General features: G+C 45.7%; 1 protein-coding gene across 2 annotated transcripts in view; it reads right to left on the bottom strand.

Annotated features, from left to right (window-relative positions):
* LOC127663005 (nucleophosmin-like) overlaps positions 1 to 20,466 on the bottom strand; it is a 56,345-nt gene that overhangs the window by 5,949 nt on the left and 29,930 nt on the right. For both annotated transcript variants that reach the window (XM_052154382.1, XM_052154383.1), the window contains exons 9-10: positions 3,222 to 3,320; positions 1,231 to 1,305 (exon numbers count right to left, since the gene is read on the bottom strand). In XM_052154382.1, coding sequence (XP_052010342.1) covers positions 1,231 to 1,305; positions 3,222 to 3,320 — 174 coding nt within the window. The remainder of the gene's footprint in view (positions 1 to 1,230; positions 1,306 to 3,221; positions 3,321 to 20,466) is intronic.

Here is a 20,466-nt window from a genome sequence, read left to right as displayed (position 1 = left end):
GCCAAGGAAGTAGGTCCACTCACAAGAATTTTAGGGCCTGCTACTGACAAACTATTTAGGAAACTTAATAGCCACATAAAAAGCTCACTATAATCACGATGTTGCTTCATTTTATTTCACCAGTAAAATCATCATGAATTTATCATGTATATTTGATATATCCCCATTCCTAAATGGTACCACTACACAAACATACACACACACACACACACACACTGACTTTTGTGCTCTCTTGCTTATAATTCATCCTGAGACAAAGAGAAGCAACAGCAGACGTGATAGTGCTCTAGTTAAAAGAGAGATTTTTCTCTTTCGATCCAAACTTTGCCATTTGTGAGGGCTGCTTTGCACAACTGCAATATTTTAGGTCAACACCCAGCTTGACACATAAGACTGCGAAACAACTAGTCTAGAAGAGATTAAAAGAGGGCAATGAGTGAACGAAAGATTTAAATCACAGCTAAAGATGTCAGTCTTGACAGTTCCCGCCTGATTATTTCAATGCCAAAAGGTCATTTAGTACATATTTCATTTGCTGATAAAAATAAAAGAGAGAGAGAGAGAGGCAGGATCCTCTCAGTATGCCACCCCCAACCAAACCTCTAAAACACAAGATGCTAATGCTTCTGTATCTCTCTGCTGGCTGTGGAGCAGGGATGTGCAAAAGTACATATTTTCAACTTGACTAGTTGTTGGGTTGAGTGAATGTCTAGTCTGAGTTAAGGAAGCTCTGTATAATTACACTGGTTTAGGATCATGCAGACACCACCAATTTAGAGATGCTACGTCTTGAAGAGGGTTTTAGCGTGCTGTGCTTAAGTGAGTTAACAGTAACTGTTGGACTACCAAAACCAACAAAAGATGCATCTCTGAATCCCCTTTAAAGCAATACCACTACAGCCATCAAAGCACTGTGTTTGTAACCCACTTCAACAAAACGTTTCAAGACAATTACTGTCAGACTCCAAATACATGAAGTGTTGGTCTATTTACAAACCATTGAGGTCAATCAACTAGTCGACCATCTTCACCAATAGCTTCTTCTTAGTCTCTCATCTTCTCAGCAGTAGGGTTTTAATCTTTTAAGTGGACTATACTCATTTCTTATATATATATAAGACCTTTCAGAAGTGTTGATAAAGTGCCATACATACTTTCTCCGTAATGTACAAATGGTATAAATAAGCTTGCCAAAGTGTGACAGTGCTTTATGAAAGTGCAGATACTCACTTGCTTATCTGAGATCTTGAAAGAGCTTTTAGCGTAGTTTTCAAACTTCTGTTCCGTTTTTGGAAGTGACTTCCCCTGTTCAGAGAAACACATTTTTGAAGAAATGAAATGCCTCGTTTTCATCACTCGTGTCTCTCTGCTAAGTGTTGAGATCATTCTGACTTTGCGCCAGAGCGCTGCAGCCGTGATGAACAGGGTGAGTGTTGGGTGTTGGACACACTTCAGTGAACTTGTATTTTTGTGGCCTTTACTGTAATTCCAGTTCCCCTTATCTACAGCAGACCGAATGAAATCACATGGACACAAATCATCGTATCTGCTCAACACAATCCATCCGCTGTATTCTTCCAGTTTCAAACTAGATGTTACTGCGCAACACACTAATCATCCTACTGTCTTGTTTCTGGTAAAAGGAACATTGAGCAATTTTCAACTTAATATCAATGTACTGCATCTATGCTGGTTATTACCATGGACAATGATTTTAACTCGTCCCTCAGTGTGTATAAAATGAATGGGAAATGAGTTTATGACTCATGTTGAAGGCATATCATGTATGTCAAGATGGGACTAAATTTACCGTTTCTGGACATATCTCTAAATCGTCTTTTTTTGAGATGGGACTACTTCTCTACGTGGAGGAACTTCCGGTTGTGCAATACCAGCATATTTCCTGTGGGTGGAGTCAAGTTTGTTCCTTGTGTCCTTGTGCAGAAACCATGCGAATGTAACCAGGCTGAAGTTTTTGTGACTGGCAACTGCATGTGTCAAAAGACAGGATATAACTTTGCATAGACAGAGTTAGTAAGCAATTCTATCCAACCAGTCTCATGCTTACAAATTTAAAGTATACACATTCTGATTGTACATTGAACAAGAGTGTCAATTGCATATTTGAAGCATTTATTAGCGGTGATGTACTCTTGCCTGCTTGGCTTCCAAGTGCATCACTGTAAAAAAAAGAAACGTGTATTTTTTTTACAAACTGATGGTTAGGGTCAGGATTATAAACATATAGTGTCAATAGTGTAGGCCGATTCCCAAACAACTGACACTTATGAGCCGATTCTTTTAAATCTACAGCATGAAACATAAAACAGGACCAGTGCAGTCAGATTCCCAAACAAATGACCGGTTCTTTTAAACTTAAAGCTCGTGAGACTTCAGTCAGGCAGTGCAGTTACAGACTGGTTCAAATGACAATGTGTCGTTAAAGAGACGCATGAGTTTTGTTGTAATCGGTGGAATTTTTAAATAATACTTCCTGAAAAGTACTAATAATATAGTTAATGGATTTGGTGAAGGAGATGTAATCGTTAATTCCATCCCTACTGACGGGATGAGTCAGGATTATTGTGTCTGGTAATCAACAACATACCACACATGCAAAGCATAGACAATCATTAGTAACTCGGAAAAGAGAAAATCTCGATATATTAAAGAAACACAATACACTGATTTTCCTTTGTCATGGCATGTATTTTCATACTTTTGTTTAACATGGAGAGGGTCAGCACTTTTTAAGAACATACCAGTGCTATGAGACCCTCACAGAGATCAAGAAGTCTCTAATCGAGAAAACAAAGTTGAGGAGGGTGACGATGTTGACTGAGGTGGCCTCCATGTGCACTCAGTGAATCAAAGTGTTTTAGGAGTTGATTGGGGAGGTGAGCAGGTGGGCTCAGGAAGGCGGCTTAATCCCGGCACAGGGCTGATTCGGTGATGTCACAGACCTGGTCAACCCACCTCCGGCCTCAATCTTGTTACTCACATGCCTCATTAATACCCGACCATCGCAGTGTCTGCTGCCATGGCCGACTTACCGTTAACACTTAACGCAAGTGTTTGTTTGTATGTCAGAACTTTGACAACAACAAATGGGGTGCTTATTTAGAACAGTAAGCGTCGATAAAAGTTTGTATCGGTAGATCCACAGATAGCAGAGAGAGAAAACTCTGCATGGAAGGGAATACATCGAGTTCTTTGCATACCTCTTGAACTACTGATGATAGCTTGTTTTTGACCTCACTCAGGTTGGGAGCCTTCCCAGAAGGACCTGCTGCAGACTTGTCTTTTACTTTCTGTGGTGCCTGTGAATAAGAGAAACCCTATTCATCTACCCAACATCCAAACACACACAGCAAAACATGTTAAAACCCAATTTTTAAACCTTGAAAAAGTCATATTCTCAATAAATACTAATAATTTAGATTGTGACAAAAAATACCTTGTTAATCTTGTTAATAACATTGGTTTATATTCATAATTCTGTCTGTTAGTGACAAATACAGTAACATGTCATGTTTACTTTTCAATTTCAAATATAACTGAAAACCTCTGCCTTAAAATGAATCAATCTGTTTACACTGCAAGTGACGATTTGTCTACACAGCATTTACATACGTTTTTGAGACATCATTACTCGTTTTGCTTCAGGGGGCGCACTTACTTCCGGAGCAGGCATGAAATTAAAGTTGAAGTCAGAAGTTTACATATACTTAGGTTGAAGTCATTTAACCACACCACAGATTTAATATTAGCAAACTATAGTTTTGGTAACTCCTTTAGTACATTTAGTTTGTGCATGACACAAATATTCATCGTTCATCTTTACAAACAATAGTATGTGTGGCAGCGGGGGCGTGGTCAAGCGCCCGTCCGGGAGAGAGAAGCGGTAAGGGCGCTCACACCTGGGCCAAATTATGTCTAACACCTGTGTCTAATTGCAGTAAGCGTGAGGAGAGCGGCATAAAAGCAGAAAACGGAGAGCCTCGAGAGGAGAGCCCGACACCAAGCCAAGAGAAACTAATTGTTGTGATAATATTGTGAAAGTAAAAAAGATTAAAAGAAGCCTTACCTTTGACGCTGTTTCCTGTCCCTTCCTTAGTGGAAAGTGTTACACTGGTGCCTAAACCCGGACATTAAAAAAACCATAATAATGGAACAGAGTCGCCCCATAGAGTCCTCCCAGCTGGCTGAAGTCCTCCAGTCCCTCGCGACACTCCACCAGAGCCACCAACAATCCCTGCTTGAGCTCCGCAAGACCAGGATCGCCGCTTTTTGAAATCATGCGGGCTCAAGCAGAGGACCGGCTCGCCATCCGAGCCTCCTCAGCCAGGAGGCCGCCCAGCCGCAGCCGCCACCCCCGACACCCACGCCACATTGCCCCCACCCGCTATACAGAAGATGGGGCCGGGCGGATCTACCCAGAGGCCTTCATCGACCTCTTCGAGAGGACGGCGGAGATTTGGGGTGGCCCCAAGACCAGTGGGCAGCCCGATTAGTCCCTCTCCTGTCCGGGAAGCACAACTCGCGCCCAACAACTGCCGGCAACAAGCCTCCTGGCTTACAACGATCTGCGAAGAGCCATCCTGCAACGGGTTGGTCGGTCCCCAGAGGAAAGTCGCCAACTCTTCCGGCCTTAAAACTGGAGAAATCCGACCGCCTGCTCGCGTCGCCCAACGGCTCCGCGGATGCGCGTCGGAGGTGGCTGCTTGCGCTGGACCACGGGCGCCGAGGAGCTCGTCGACCAGGTGGTACTGGAGCAGTTTGTCCAGCGCTTGCCCCGAAGACGGCCGAGTGGGTCCAGTGCCACCGCCCGGCGCCGCTGGAGGAAGCCGTCCGCTCGCGGAGGACCACATGGCGGCGATTCCGAGGGCGGATGAGCCCTCTCTGTCTGTCTCCCCTTTCCCTGTGTCTTCCCCTGTTTTTTTTCCCTCCCTCTTCCCTCTCGCCTGCTCTCTCCCCAGGGTCCGCTCCTGCCCCTCGCAGGCGTGGAGCTGCTCAGCTCCAGCTCCCCCGGTCTTGGGAACGCCCACCAAGCCCTTCTCCATCCTTCAGCCGCCTCCTCCTCAGGTGGGGGCTCGCCAGCACGGTGCGGCCGCAGCGCCTGGGCCGGTCTGCTGGAGGTGCGGGACCCGACCACTTCCGGATCAGTGCCCGCTGATGGAAATAGGGGCGTGGTACGGGTCTCCGATGTTCCACAGGCTGCCCCCGATCGGGTTGGAGCGCATCGGATTCCGTAAGAATCTAGGGTATATACCAAGCTTTGTTGGATACCGGCTGTAACCAGACCACCATCCACCAACGCTTGGTTCAACCCGGGCTTTGGGCTCAGCTAAACTGGTGAGGGTAAGGTGGTACACGGGATATTCACAAATATCCCGTGGTGACTCTGGCGATCAAATTCAGGGAGAAAAACATAGTGTAGAGGCAGCTGTTAGTCCTCACTCACCCATCCGCTAATTTTGGGTACGGATTGGCCGAATTTTAGAAAGTTATTGGAGGGAGTTTGTGCGGATGGGTCCTGCGCGAGAGTGAAGGGGTGTGTGATGTGCGATGCTTTGGCGGGAGGCGGAGCTAGGGCCGCCCTCGACTGCTCCGAAAGTGACGGGAAGGGGCGAGGTGGACGCCTCCTCTCCGGAATTCCCGGAGGGGACTTCCCTTGAGCAGTCGCTGGATGATACCCTTAAGCACGCTTTGACCAAGTGAGAGTAATCGATGGTCAACAACTCCGCCGGGTGTCGCCGCCTCATATCCGTGATTTTTCGCTTATTAAAGATCGCTTATACAGGGTGACGAGGACGCTCAAACAAAAGAGGAAGTAACACAATTATTGATTCCACGGAGCCGCCGGAAATGGTTTTCCAGGCGGCTCACTATAATCCTATGGCCGGTCACCTAGGGGAACGAAAAACACTTCTCCGCCTAATAGCCCGCTTCTATTGGCCGGGCATTGGCGGTGACGCCCGCAGGTGGTGTGCGGCGTGTCGCGAATGTCAGCTGGTAAACCCACCGCCACCCCAAAAGCGCTTTTGCGCTCTCTACCATTAATCGAGGTCCCTTCGAAAGAATTGGGATGGACCTCGCCGGGCCATTAGAACGGTCAGCACGCCGGACATCGCCGTGTTAGTCCTAGTGGATTACGCGACGCTGATATCCGGAAGCAGTGCCTCTGAGCAACATCTCCGCGACGTAGTGTTGCAGGGGCACTCTTCAAGATAATCTCCCGGTGGGGATTCCGAAAGAAATCCTCACCGATCAAGGCACAACTTTTATGTCACGGACACTTCGCTAACTTTACGAGCTCTTGGGCATTAAATCGATTCAAGACTAGCGCTTACCATCCTCAGACAGATGGCCTAGTGGAACGGTTTAATAAAACGCCAAAAACATGATTCGTGAATTCGCACACGATGACGCTTAGAAATTGGGATAAGTGGCTAGACCCCCTGTTATTTGCGGCACGAGAGGTCCCGCAAGCCTCCACCGGGTTCTCCCCGCTTGAGCTGTTGTACGGGCGACGCTCGCGGTGTCCTCGATGTCATCCGTGAAAATTGGGAGGAGGGACCTTCTAATGCCAAAAATGAAATTCAATACGTTCTTGATCTTCGAGCAAAGCTCCACACACTGGGGCGATTAACACAAGAGCATTTGCTCCAAGCTCAAGAACGCCAACGCCGGCTGTATGACAGGGGTGCTCAGCTACGGAATTTGCACCGGAGATAAAGTGCTTGTATTACTCCCAACATCGAAGCTCAAAATTACTCGCCAAGTGGCAAGGACCGCTTGAGGTCACACGACGCAGTAGGGGATCTCGATTATGAAGTCAAACGCATCGATAGAGGGGCGCTGCACAAATATATCACCTCAACCTCCTGAAATTGTGGAGGGAGGAGGCGGCCTCTGTGACGCTGGCCACGGTAGTTCCGAGAGGGCGGAGCTCGGACCGGAGGTAAACAAAAACTACAATCTTAACACTCCGGTCACTTGTGGGGACCAGCTCTCACCGCTGCAGCTCACAGAGGTTTCCGAAGTTACAAAAAGAGTTTGCGGACGTGTTTTCCCTCTCCGGCCGCATGAACCTCATACAGCACCACATCGAGACCGAGCCGGGCGCTGTGGTGCGTTGTCGCCTTATCGCTACTCCGAACATAAAAAGAAAGTCGCTCGGGAAGAATTAGATGCAATGCTCGATATGGGCGTAATAGAGGAATCCCACAGTGATTGGTCCAGCCCGGTTGTTCTTGTTCCCAAGAGTGATGGGTCGGTTCGGTTCTGTGTGGATTACAGGAAAGTCAACGCTGTGTCTAAATTTGACGCTGCACTCAATGCCCCGTGTTGATGAACTGCTCGATCGGTTAGGTACTGCTCGATTTTACTCGACCCTGGATTTAACAAAGGGCTATTGGCAGATCCCCTTGACACCAATGTCCCGCGAGAAAACAGCCTTCACCACGCCGCTTGGATTACACCAATTTGTGACGCTTCCTTTCGGTTTGTTCGGGCCCCAGCCACGCTCCAGCTGACTCATGGATCGGATCCTCAGACCGCGATACCGCGACGCCGCTGCCTATTTGGATGACATTATCATCTATAGCAATGATTGGCAGCGGCACATGCATCATCTGAGGGCCGCCCTGAGATCGCTGCGACGGGCGGGCTCACGGCAAACCCTAAGAAGTGTGCGGTTGGGCGGTGGAGGTACGGTATCTGGGGTTCCACTTGGGTCATGGCCAGGTGCGCCCCCAAATTGAAAAGACTGCGGCGATATGCGACTTGCCCTAGACCTAAGACCAAAAAGGGGGTGAGACAGTTCCTGGGGCTGGCTGGCTATTACAGAAGATTTGTGCCTAATTATTCGGACGCCACCAGCCCGCTGACTGATCTCACTAAAAGGGGGCTCCAGATCCGGTCCAATGGTCGGAGCAGTGTCAACAGGCGCTACGCAGATTAAAGCTGCACTTTGTGGGGGCCGCTTTACATGCACCTGATTTTTTCTCCCTTTTATTTTGCAGACGGACGCTTCAGACAGAGGGCTGGGGGCCGTACTCGCGAGCTGGTGGAGGGGAGGAGCCCGGTGCTGTACATTAGTCGGAAGCTCTCCTTAAGGGAGACTAAGTACAGCACCGTGGAAAAGGAGTGTTTGGCCATCAAGTGGGCGGTCCTCACCCTCCGTTACTACCTGCTGGGGCGGGCCTTCACCCTCTGTTCGGATCATGCCCCACTCCAGTGGCTCCACCGCATGAAGGATACTAACGCCCGGATCACCCGCTGGTATCTCGCTCTCCAGCCTTTTAAATTCAAGGTGATCCACAGACCGGGGTGCAGATGGCTGCCGCCGACTTCCTCTCCAGAAATGGGGGAGTGGTAGGCAGGCCGGATGACGCCCGCCTGAGTCGGGCGGTGGGGGTATGTGGCAGCGGGGCGTGGTCAAGCGCCCGTCCGGGAGAGAGAAGCGGTAAGGGCGCCACACCTGGGCCAAATTATGTCTAACACCTGTGTCTAATTGCAGTAGCGTGAGGAGAGCGGCATAAAAAGCAGAAAACGGAGAGCCTCGAGAGGGAGAGCCCGACACCAAGCCAAGAGAAACTAATTGTTGTGATAATATTGTGAAAGTAAAAAAGATTAAAAGAAGCCTTACCTTTGACGCTGTTTCCTGTCCCTTCCTTAGTGGAAAGTGTTACAGTATGCAAATATAAACACACCATGGGACCACGCAGCCATCATACCGCTCAGAAATGAGACGTCTCCTAGAGATTAACGTAGTTTGGTGCGAAAAGTGCAAATCAATCCCAGAACAATGAACATGCAAGTGAAGATGCTGGAGGAAACAGGTAGACAAGTATCTATATCCACAGTAAAACGAGTCCTATACCAACATAACCTGAAAGGCTGCTCAGCAAGGAAGAAGCCAATGCTCCAAAACTGCCATAAAAAAGCCAGACTACAGTTTGCAAGTGCACATGGGGACAAAGATCTTACTTTCTGGAGAAATTTTCTCTGGTCTGATGAAACAAAAATGTAACAGTTTGGCCATAATGACCATTGTTATGTTTGGAGGAAAAAGGGTGAGGCTTGCAAGCCGAAGAACACCATCCCAACTGTGAAGCATGGGGGTGGCAGCATCATGTTGTGGGGGTGCTTTGCTGCAGTAAGGACTGGTGCACTTCACAAAATAGATGGCATCATTAGGAGGGAAATTTATGTGGATATATTGAAGCAACATATCAAGACATCAGCTATTAAGTTAAACCTTGGTCGCAAATGGATCTTCCAAATGGACAATGACACCAAGCATTCCTCCAAAGTTGTGGCAAAATGGCTTATGGACAACAAAGTCAAGGTATTGGAGTATCCATCACAAAGCCCTGACCTCAATCTGATAGAAAATTTGTGGAACTGAACTGAAAAAGTGTGTGAAAATATCCATCACACATTGAGACAAGGAGCTGTTGGGGGTTGGAATATAATAATTGACAATAATAAAAAATCAATACTGTGTGTAGTGAACGTTTGACATGCATATATGTCTTTACCATCTTAAAAGGAATATTCCAGGTTCACTACAACTTGAGCTCAATCGACAGCATTTGGTGTGGTGAAATTGACTTCATACATCCACTAAATCAAAGCAAAACAAGTTGTATAAATGTCACTGCAAAAAAGTGAAATTAGTTTTGAGAAAAGTTCTAGCAGCATTTGTTTGCAGATGCCACTTGGTTTGATATTTTGTTGTTTGATGCAATGAAAATCATGTATTTTAAGTGTAGCTTAAGTGTCCAAATACTTTCGGGGCCACTATATATCATGCGTAGGTACAGAAAACACTATTTCATTGGTATGATCCAGTTGTAGCAGCAGCTACGTAAATGCCTCCAACTTGCAAAAACTACGTTAGCACCTTAAAAGGAAAATATTTTACATGGCCATTGATGTTCAGTCAGAGTAAAGAGGGATAATTGGGTTAAATGTCTATAATATTACATCTTCACTAAAGAATCTAGTGTCCAACCTCTGAGTGTGGGTGTATGTCTGTGCTCATTGGGCACAGGTGAGTGCCCGAGATATACTTTCCCCCTGCTGCACACTGATGTAAATGCACACACACATTGGCCTGTCCATGCATGCAGCCCAGCCAGGAATCTACACTGATTGCAGGTTTAAACTGATGGACAGAGTCTTATTTTTCACAGGCAGAGAGAGATAGAAATGAAGGGATGGAGAGGGAGAGAGAGAGAGAGAGAGAGAGAGAGAGTGTGCATGTATGCGAAGGTGAGATCTGTATATATGGCAAAGACACCAGCAATAAATGTTTTGCAGCAGTCATGAAAGGGGCCGTTCAGACCAGATGTGTTTGTTGCGTTAAAGAAGTGAGATGCAGTGTAATGAATAGAACAAACTGCAGGTGTCACAAGATGTGTGAATAACTTAAGAATTTGGCTCACTTGGGCAATACGCTGAAAAAAGCTGAAATAATATAAAATCTGAAATAAACGTGATAAATCAAATTAACTGCGTGTGCATCTCCGAGCCATCGAACACTCTGTGTTCAACAGTGGTGCTATTACATTTCATATTCTGTCCATCACGAAGAGTAACATGCAATTTATATATATATATTATTTGTACATAAACTTGTCATTGCCTCATTTCATATGACATTTTTGGGGAAGCCATTCCAGAAATAATTTTATTGGACAAAAACTGCTAAATGTTTTTTGTAACGTTTTTGCCGATTCATCGGCATGATAGTTGGCACCGTTGAAGGGTTCTAGAGTATGAGTGCACACTCTGGAGGTGAAATAAATAATCCCTGACACTGTGGAAATTTGCTGTATTTATATAATCAAAATTTCATTCTCATTTTAAAGTGTTATAATTTGAAGCAACGGCGTGGAAACATGCCTCATCAGCACATATCTGGTTAAAGATAATACATAAAAAAAGGCAGATGCTATTTGCACCCTGGTGCAAATAATGGTGTATGCTATTTTAAGTGCAAATAGTGGCCCCAACCCTGGTGCAATGGTAGATGGCGTCCAAGATGGCGGCGCGGTAGCACGCAGCGGCCACTCCGGATCCACAATGGTGCTATTTTTGTTAAAAAAGCCAGACTTTTGCAACACATGGACATCGGAGCAACCGGTGTTCGTGTCTACCATCGCCAGACACTACTGAAATATAAGACTCATGCAAAAACCAAGCTGCATGATGACCTGCAGGAGGCGCTACGCGTACTCGGCTTGCTGCGGAGACCAGGCCTCCAGCCCTCGGCGTCGCCTGATGCCGGTGGCCGGGGGAGAGGACGTCGTAAGCGGTGTGCGAGAAAACGGAAGCGCGGAAAGAGGGCGGGGGTCCATGCTAGGCTAAAAACAAACCCTAGCCGGCCGGCTCTCCCGTCTATCCTGCTCTCAAATGTTTGCTCCCTGGACAATAAACTGGACTATATCCGACTCCAGCAGGCTACGCAGCGTGAGTTTAGAGACTGCTGCGTCTTTGTTTTCACGGAGACGTGGCTCAGCGACAGAGTTCCGGATGCCGCCATTCAGCTAGACGGGCTCGCCTCGTTTCGTGCCGACAGAAATACAGCTCTCTGCGGTAAGACTCGCGGTGGTGGCTTGTGTGTTTACATCAACACGGAATGGTGCAAGAACTCTATGCTAGTCTCTAGTTACTGTTCATCGCTGTTGGAGCTTGTGACTGTTAGATGCAGACCTTTTTATCTACCACGGGAATTCACCACTGTTTGCATAACCGGAGTTTACATTCCCCAGCGCTAACGCTAAGGAAGCGCTCTGTGAACTGTATGGGGCTATGAGCGAACTGCAGAACGCTCACCCCGACGGACTGTTTATTGTCGCCGGAGATTTCAACCATGCAAATCTCAAGACAGTGCTCCCTAAATTCCATCAGTATGTGGACTTTGCAACGAGAGGGGCTGAACGCGCTTGATCTTGTTTACACAAACATCCCAGGCGCGTACCGGGCGGAGCCCCGCCCCCACCTCGGCTACTCAGACCACATCTCTGTTATGTTAATTCCAGCATACAGACCGCTCGTCAGACGCACAAAACCGCTTCAGAAGCAGGTGAAAACCTGGCCAGCAGGAGCCATCTCTGCTCTTCAGGACTGTTTTGAGTGTACTGACTGGCACATGTTCAGGGAGGCTGCAACATATGGCGATTCTACCAACTTGGAGGAATACACAGCATCAGTGACCAGCTACATCAGCAAGTGCATTGATGATGTCACTTTCTCCAAGACCATCACCACACGCTCCAACCAGAAGCAGTGGATGACTGCGGAGGTGCGCACGCTGCTGAGGTCCCGAGACTCCGCCTTCAGAGCAGGCGATAAGGCAGCCCTAAGAACAGCTAGGGCCAAACTGTCACGGGCAATCAGAGGCAAAGCGCGCACACGCCCAGAGAATCCACAGTCACTTCCAGGACAGCGGTGACACGCGGCGCATGTGGCAGGGCATCCAGGCCATCACCAACTACAGGACAACATCAGTTGCCTGTGACAAAGATGCCTCCCTTCCAGATGCGCTGAACGAATTCTACGCTCGGTTTGAAGTGCAGAACGACGTGATGGCGAGGAAGTCCACCCCTCCTCCCAACGACCAGGTGCTCTGTCTTACCACGGCAGATGTGAGGAAAACTCTATGTAGAGTCAACCCACGGAAGGCTGCTGGACCAGACAACATTCCTGGCAGAGTGCTCAGAGGATGTGCAGACCAGCTAGCAGATGTTCTTACCGACATCTTCAACATCTCTCTGAGCAGCGCCGTTGTTCCAACGTGCTTCAAGGCCACCACCATCATCCCCATGCCAAAGAAGTCTTCAGTGTCCTGCCTCAACGACTACCGTCCCGTCGCACTTACACCCATCATCATGAAGTGCTTCGAGAGGCTCGTCATGAGGCAGATTAAGACCCAGCTGCCCCCCTCACTAGACCCACTGCAGTTTGCGTATCGTTCAAACCGTTCAACAGACGATGCCATCACCACAACCCTCCATCTGGCCCTCACCCACCTAGACAATAAGGACTCATACGTTCGAATGCTGTTCATAGATTTCAGCTCAGCATTCAACACAATCATTCCCCAGCACCTGATTGGAAAGCTGAACCTGCTGGGCCTGGACACCTCCCTCTGCAACTGGATCCTGGACTTCCTGACTGGGAGACCTCAGTCAGTCCGGATCGGGAACAGCATCTCCACCACCACCACACTGAGCACTGGGGCCCCCAGGGCTGTGTGCTCAGTCCACTGCTGTTCACTCTGCTGACTCACGACTGTGCAGCAATGCACAGCTCGAATCACATCATCAAGTTCGCCGATGACACGACCGTGGTGGGTCTCATCAGCAAGAACAACGAGTCAGCATACAGAGAGGAGGTGCAGCGGCTGACGAACTGGTGTAGAGCCAACAACCTGTCCCTGAATGTCGACAAAACAAAAGAGATGGTTGTTGACTTTAGGAGAGCACAAGGTGAACACACTCCGCTGAACATCGACGGCTCCTCTGTGGAGATCGTCAAGAGCACCAAATTCCTTGGTGTTTACCTGGCGGAGAACCTCACCTGGTCCCTCAACACCAGCTCTATCACCAAGAAAGCCCACCAGCATCTCTACTTTCTTCGAAGGCTGAGGAAAGCACATCTCCCACCCCCCATCCTCACTACATTCTATAGAGGGACTATTGAGAGCATCCTGAGCAGCTGCATCACTGCCTGGTTTGGGACTTGCACCGTTTCAGAGTGCAAAGCCCTGCAGAGGATAGTGAGGACAGCTGAGAAGATCATTGGGGTCTCTCTTCCCTCCATCAAAGACATTTACAAAAAACACTGTATCCATAGAAGCAACCAGCATTGTGGACTGACCCCACACACCCCTCACACAAACTCTTTACCCTCCTCCCGTCTGGCAAGAGGTACCGAAGCATTCAGGCCCTCACGGCCAGACTGTGTAACAGCTTCTTCCCCAAGCCATCAGACTCCTCAATACTCAGAGACTGGTTTGACACACACGTGTCCTGAGTTGCACTTTAATTACTGTCACTTTATAACTGTCTGCTACCTCAATAACTGCTATGTGCATAGAACATTATCTCATAGTATGTTATGTTTACATTTTTAGAAACTGTCATCTTTTTGCACTACTGAGTACTGGTCGGCGCTGCACTGTCTATTGTCCTGTTCATTGTCAGTAATTTGTTGTACTGTCCTGTACTTTTTGCACATGTTTGCACGTGCACTTTATATAGGTATATATAGGTAGTTTATTTAGGTATTTTATTTCGTTGTGTAGTCTCATGTGGTCCTGTGTTGGTCCTTTGTTGTTTTTATGTAGCACCATGGTCCTGGAGGAACGTTGTCTCGTTTTGCTGTGTACTGTACTAACTGTATATGGTTGAAACGACAATAAAAACCACTTGACTTGACTTGACTTGACTAGATACAAATTGCACCCTGGTGCACATAGTGCCAGATACTATTTTTACCCATATTTAAACACTAACATACAGTAAATGGGCATCGCTTCAGTGTGTTCATTGTGTTTATTTAGAGTTCAACAGTCACACTACATTAACCTCTAAACCTAACCTTGCCAAAAAGCCTGGTTACTACAATATTAGTAATACAGTGATGCAATCTACACACAAGCGATGCCGAGCCGCGGGAACGAGTGCGATCGACAAACCTTGCCTCCGGATCAAACCCTTCTCTACACTCCTCGACATTCACTATGACCAAATCACTGTGATGAAATCAACAATTATATTACAGTGTATCTATTATTTTAAGTAGTATTAAAGGAAATATTAAGAAAACGGATGGGAACAAGAGTGGGGACAAAACGCGGATTAAACTGCAGTCGCACATTCACACACCGTATTTACAGTCCACGCCACTGCAGCCACACCTACTGTTCAGTTTGCCATATATTTCTGTGGTTCTACCAGAATATTGGGGTGCAAATGGCTGACCTGTGTGGCAGATGCTAATTACACAGGGGTGCAATTAGACACGTCATAAAAAAATGCATCAAATGAATATAAAGGCTATATAGAAAAACTGAAATTAGGTTTTTGATATAATACTGGACATTATGGTAAGCGGTCGCTGATGAAATACTGTTGATAAATGTCTGCTCATAGTTGTTAAATGACATGTGTATTTTGTTTCCCTTATCTTGGCTTGTTTGTAGTAGTTCTGAACAAGATTTTCCAATTAACAGCATCTGGTATTTCATATATTTTGGTCTCTTGTGGCCTACGTCTGGGTCACACCGTCACTATAAGGAGAGACTATGAAACTGATTTAACACATTCAATATATCAATTTGAAAAATTAGCGGCCGATAAATCGTTTAGTGGATTTCCTCCAAAACCTTTGTAATCGGTCTCCGCGAAATCCAACAACGGTCGACCTCTATTGTGTATCTCTGCAAAATCAATTTGTCCAATTTAGGAGAACTCTGGCATAAGGATGACCTCAGAGCTAATAGACATGGCCACATAACTCTACGTCAAATTGTAATTACGTCAAATATGTTAATATAGTGAAACACTTTTCCAACATGCGATTCATTAATATTGATACTACTGATTATTCACAAGAGAAAGTGGACTGAGACCAAGTCACAAGTACACATGAGATTTGAGCACACTTCTATGGCCAGATAAAGAATGCAAACAGAACTGGGTTTTTTACTCTGGTTTCACTCGGTTCACTTTTGATCCACTTACATGAGTCTAGTTTGATTCATTCAAAGGGTAGTGAAGTGTGAAAACACCCTGAAATCAAGTATCTCTTGAACTATTGTGACACACTAGCAGTTAAGCTTTGAGGAGAATGGGTGAACATCTCAAGAAGAAACTCGCAGAACTTTTGTTTCAGCTAGATGAAAGCAGAAAGGGAAGGAGGAACGTTGAGTAACGGACAATGTCTTCCAGTCGTTCATTCTTTGTAAAAACAAAATAAATAATCCCCCTTTTCTCTGTAGCGATTGACGAGCATGCGATAGATCAAAAGGCATCAGATTAAAGGACAAATGCACTCACAACATACACACACACACACACACACACACACACACACACACACACACACACTCACTCAGGACTGGCAGTGGGCCAGGGAGGCCCGGTGTGGTGGAGTCATTATATAGCAGGGCGTTTTTCTCTTTTTTTTTTTTCTATTTTTTTGTTGGGAAAGGACAGCTGTAGAGTTAAGACAGCTGACAGACAGAGAGTTCAGCGAGCTTTTTAATCTACGCCAGACACTGATTACAGATGCCAGGGGACGGCACTTAATCATTAGCACGCTAGCATTTGATGTAATCAGCTGTCCTCAACACACATAAACACACACAAGCAGAGCTAACGCACCTCTCTGTCCTCTATGACTCTATGGCGGCCAGTCGAGATGTTTCTTGGAAGCAGTGCTCGATCTCATAACTTCACAATCCCCTCTGTGACATTAAGGGATGTCCACAGCTCTAACATGAGATCATTTTCAACTCTAATGATGATGTGGTTTTACCAGAGAAGTGCTGCAGCCAGAAAGGAAGATGTAGCTCGCAGTCTAGACACACTTCAAAGAACTCAAAATGACATGGATAGCAAAGTATGGGGAAATTATACAAAAATACAGTGAATTACAGAATCAATATTCTAGTGAAATAAAGTGGAGGTGGTGTTCCACTGGAGTAAGACATGCATATTAGCAAAGTCACCCCAGATAAACAGCCCAGTGTTTATCTGTCATTTTATTATATACCTGCTTTATTAAAGTTAAATTAATAAAGTTGTTCATTTAAATATTTTCCCTGAAAAAACAAGACAAAATACTTGGAATAGGTATTTTTTAAAGATGCTTAAAATTTCATTTCTTTATGTTAGTATACACATGTACAAACTCTTTGTCGTAATAATCGGTGCAATAATCAGCAAAATATTTGATGAATCGTTCTATTAATCGTACAGTTAGACAATTATCAAAATAATCATTAGTTGCAGCCCTAAAGCACTTGTCCCCCAGTTTTTTAATAAAAACAAAAATGGCAGTTACAGTAAGTCACTTACAATGGAAGTAAACAGGGTAACTTGACAACATTGCTCCTTATTGTGGCCAACAACCCACTGTGGCCACGACCGCTTTAAATGAAAATTTTGTTTCCTACATTTCAAAACACAGGTGAAGGAAAATGCTGTTCCTGTGTGAAATGGAGGTGTTAATGAGGTGTACACTTTTTCAAACAAAACCGTGGTAGTGGTACTGTGGATGTGGCCATAGAGAGGAAATAGCTGTCTGATGGGAAAGTTTACCAGCCAAGCACAGTTCAGCCCACTACACAGAGTATATCACTTGCATTTGTGACCAAATTTTGCACTATGCAACTAAAAAATGTCTGTTAGTAGCCACTGGCTAGTAAATATTAACATTTATTTTGAAGTGTGATAAATGTGTAAATATATAAATATTGAAAGGGGAAATCATACATTATGAAATATTTTAACTTCAACAAACACTGTAAATATTTAGTTTTTTCTCCCCAATTTGGAATGTCCAATTCCCAATGCGCTCTATGTCCTCGTGCTGGCGTAGTGACTCACCTCAATCTGGGTGCCAGAGAATGAATTTCAGTTGCCTCCGTGTTTATGGCATCCACGCACAACTCACCACGTGCCCCACCGAGAGCATTATAGTCACATTATAGTGACCACGAGGAGGTTAACCCATGTGACTCTGCCCTCCCTAACAACCGGGCCAATTTGGTTGCTTAGGAGACCTGGCTGGGCGTCTTTTCTCGCTGAGCTACCCAGGCCCCTAAAACACTGTAAATATTGAAGAATTTAACAAATAGGCTCTTGCAACATCTATAGGGGTTTGGTAAAAATATTAGGCCCCTGACCAATAAACCTTGTTTGTTTGATTTTCTTTTTTTTCATAGTACTTTTGATATAGTAACACTTAAATGGTATAAAGTATTTGGAATTCTATTTTAATTATTAGGTTCCAACCTTATTGATATTTTGTGTTAAAAATGTGCATGCCATTTTAAACAGTGACAACAGCTTGTTTCATCATTATTAAAGCAGTTTCGTTACATAATATAAATTGATAGAATGTTAAATATATACATTTTTGAAAAGCTAAAATGTTATTAAAATGACTGAAAGCTAAATATGAAAAAGTATACATACTCACATACTATACAGCGTTTGAATTCAGATATATGAATACTACATACAGTATGTGAAAATGACCCGGTTTGTTTAATACCTTATTAATTGCATTACGCTTAAATGTTGTCAAAAGTCTGGCAAGTAAAAACAAAAATGTACAAGCCACTGGCAATTCTATCTCCAACTTTTCCACACAGGGTTGCTGTTCTTTTATTTTTATTTGACGTTTAGAGCGTTTAGATTAGATCTGAAACTGGACATAACTCTTGCAACTGAATTGATTTTTTTTTAGCAAGTTTGATGTCCTTTCCAAGTTGTTGAAGCCATTGACTCAACGGAGTTCCGTCGAGCTCCATCTCCCACCTACTGCCGAGCGATAATGTAAATTAAGTCTACAACTGAAAATAAAGAGGAAAAAATGGCTCGTGTGACACTGGCCACGCCATCCTCCCCCGCCTGGTTCAGGCCAGGCGTCACAGGTCTGACTAACTCCTCCCCAATCTCTGGCAGGGAGATGCTGCCCTTTCGGCCATTCTATCAGCTGGTGGTCCACCCTGCCTCCTGTGAACCTGGGGGAGAGACAAGGGGAGGCATGGGGAGAAGGAAAGGGGCGAGCAGAGACACAGAGAGAGAGAGAGAGAGAGAGAGAGAGCGAGAGAGAGGGAGAGAGAGAGAGAGATAGTGGAGAGAGATAACAACTTGCTTGCCGGCTCCTGGGCATGCTGTAGCCCGGTCCTCAAAGGCTCCTCCACCCTCAGGTGGATGCCAGCTCACTCCTCCTCTGGCCCCTGGGAGACGGAACCGCTCCTCCCCTTCTCTGCAGATGGCGGCGGTCCCCTGTCAGATGGCAGTAGCAAGGACTCTGTGACAGTGCATCCCTCCTCCTTCCTGGGTTTCGGCACTACTGTAATAGGTAAAGGTTGGGCGAGCAGGAGACGGGAACCGGCTGAACAATTAATTAAAAAACATATGCAACGAGGCCACATGCATCTCTCTCTCTCTCTCTCTCGAACCAGTGTCTCTGGCTGCCCTTTATCTTGCCCTCCCGCTGATCAGCTGATTCAGTGCCGACTATGCTCCATCATGGCCTGGCCACACCCTTCTCCTCATCACAAGTACATAACTCTTAGCAGCAAAGCTGAATATACAGGTATGTTCACGATCTGACTCTAAACAACCTGATTTTGGCCAAAGGTGTCACACATACCGACCAACTGAAAATAATCAGTTCAGAGTCTTGTCACTTCTGCAATGTGAGAAAAAGCTTATTGGTCACTTGACAAGACCACCAGAGCCCGCAGTCAGGCAAGGGATGAACAATCTCTTGCTGGCAGAAGCTAATGCGAACTATGACACCCTCAGACTAGCCAGTAAATATGTAAACTAAGCTAACAATTGAACTGTAGGAAAAATCGTCAAGTGTTACCCCAACTCCACAATGCACCACCAAGCACATATATTCCTGTATTCTTTAGGACATACGATACCATCTTGTGTGCCATACTATTTTGTAAACTTGCTTCTACATGTATGCACAGTCAACAAAGCATTCCACACGTTCTCATGTGATTTCTCTTCATAAGTCCATACAGAGATGCAGCTCTCTGGTTTAATGGCTCATAGATGGGAGAATGTAAAGTGTTAAGCAATGTGTCTGCCATGCTTTAATGACAGAGCACTTGGTTTCCGCTCATCCCATAGCCTGTAGGGACACCCAACTCCAAGCCCTAATGATTTCTAATGGCAGAGGAGTGGCCACCGGAAACAAGGGTGTGGAGACGGACGAGCTGTGTGCTCAATTTGGGGGAGGTATATAAATTAACGAGAGGAATGTCCAACCGGAAGCAAAAATGTGAAAAGTTCTGGCCCTGAGAGACAGGTTTTGAGATAGATGGGCGTATGACAGTCTGTTTGAGTGTCTAATCTCATCAAGTGTTTTAACAACCACTGTCTTGCTTCAGAACATGGCCATTATGGAATTAGCCAAATGCGTGCGTGCACACAAACTCACTGAGAAATACACATCCTCCCAGGCTGTTTCAAACAGTAGGTAATTAGCGCTCCTCACGACAGCATCTAAGATGGTAATAACATACATACTAAGTCTTACATTGTTAGCTCAAGTAAACAGCAAGTAGGAGCAGTGAAGGGAAACTCGTTGAGACATTGTGAAGTGGTATGGGGTGGCTTATGTGTTAAAGGTGGATCGGCTTTGCATGTAAAAACCAAAGGTCAACCTGTAAGGGTTTAAACCTGTCCT

This window comes from Xyrauchen texanus, chromosome 23 (assembly GCF_025860055.1).
Source record: "Xyrauchen texanus isolate HMW12.3.18 chromosome 23, RBS_HiC_50CHRs, whole genome shotgun sequence".
Classification (NCBI taxonomy): Eukaryota; Metazoa; Chordata; class Actinopteri; order Cypriniformes; family Catostomidae; genus Xyrauchen; species Xyrauchen texanus.
This window is presented reverse-complemented; position numbering and strand designations above follow the sequence as displayed.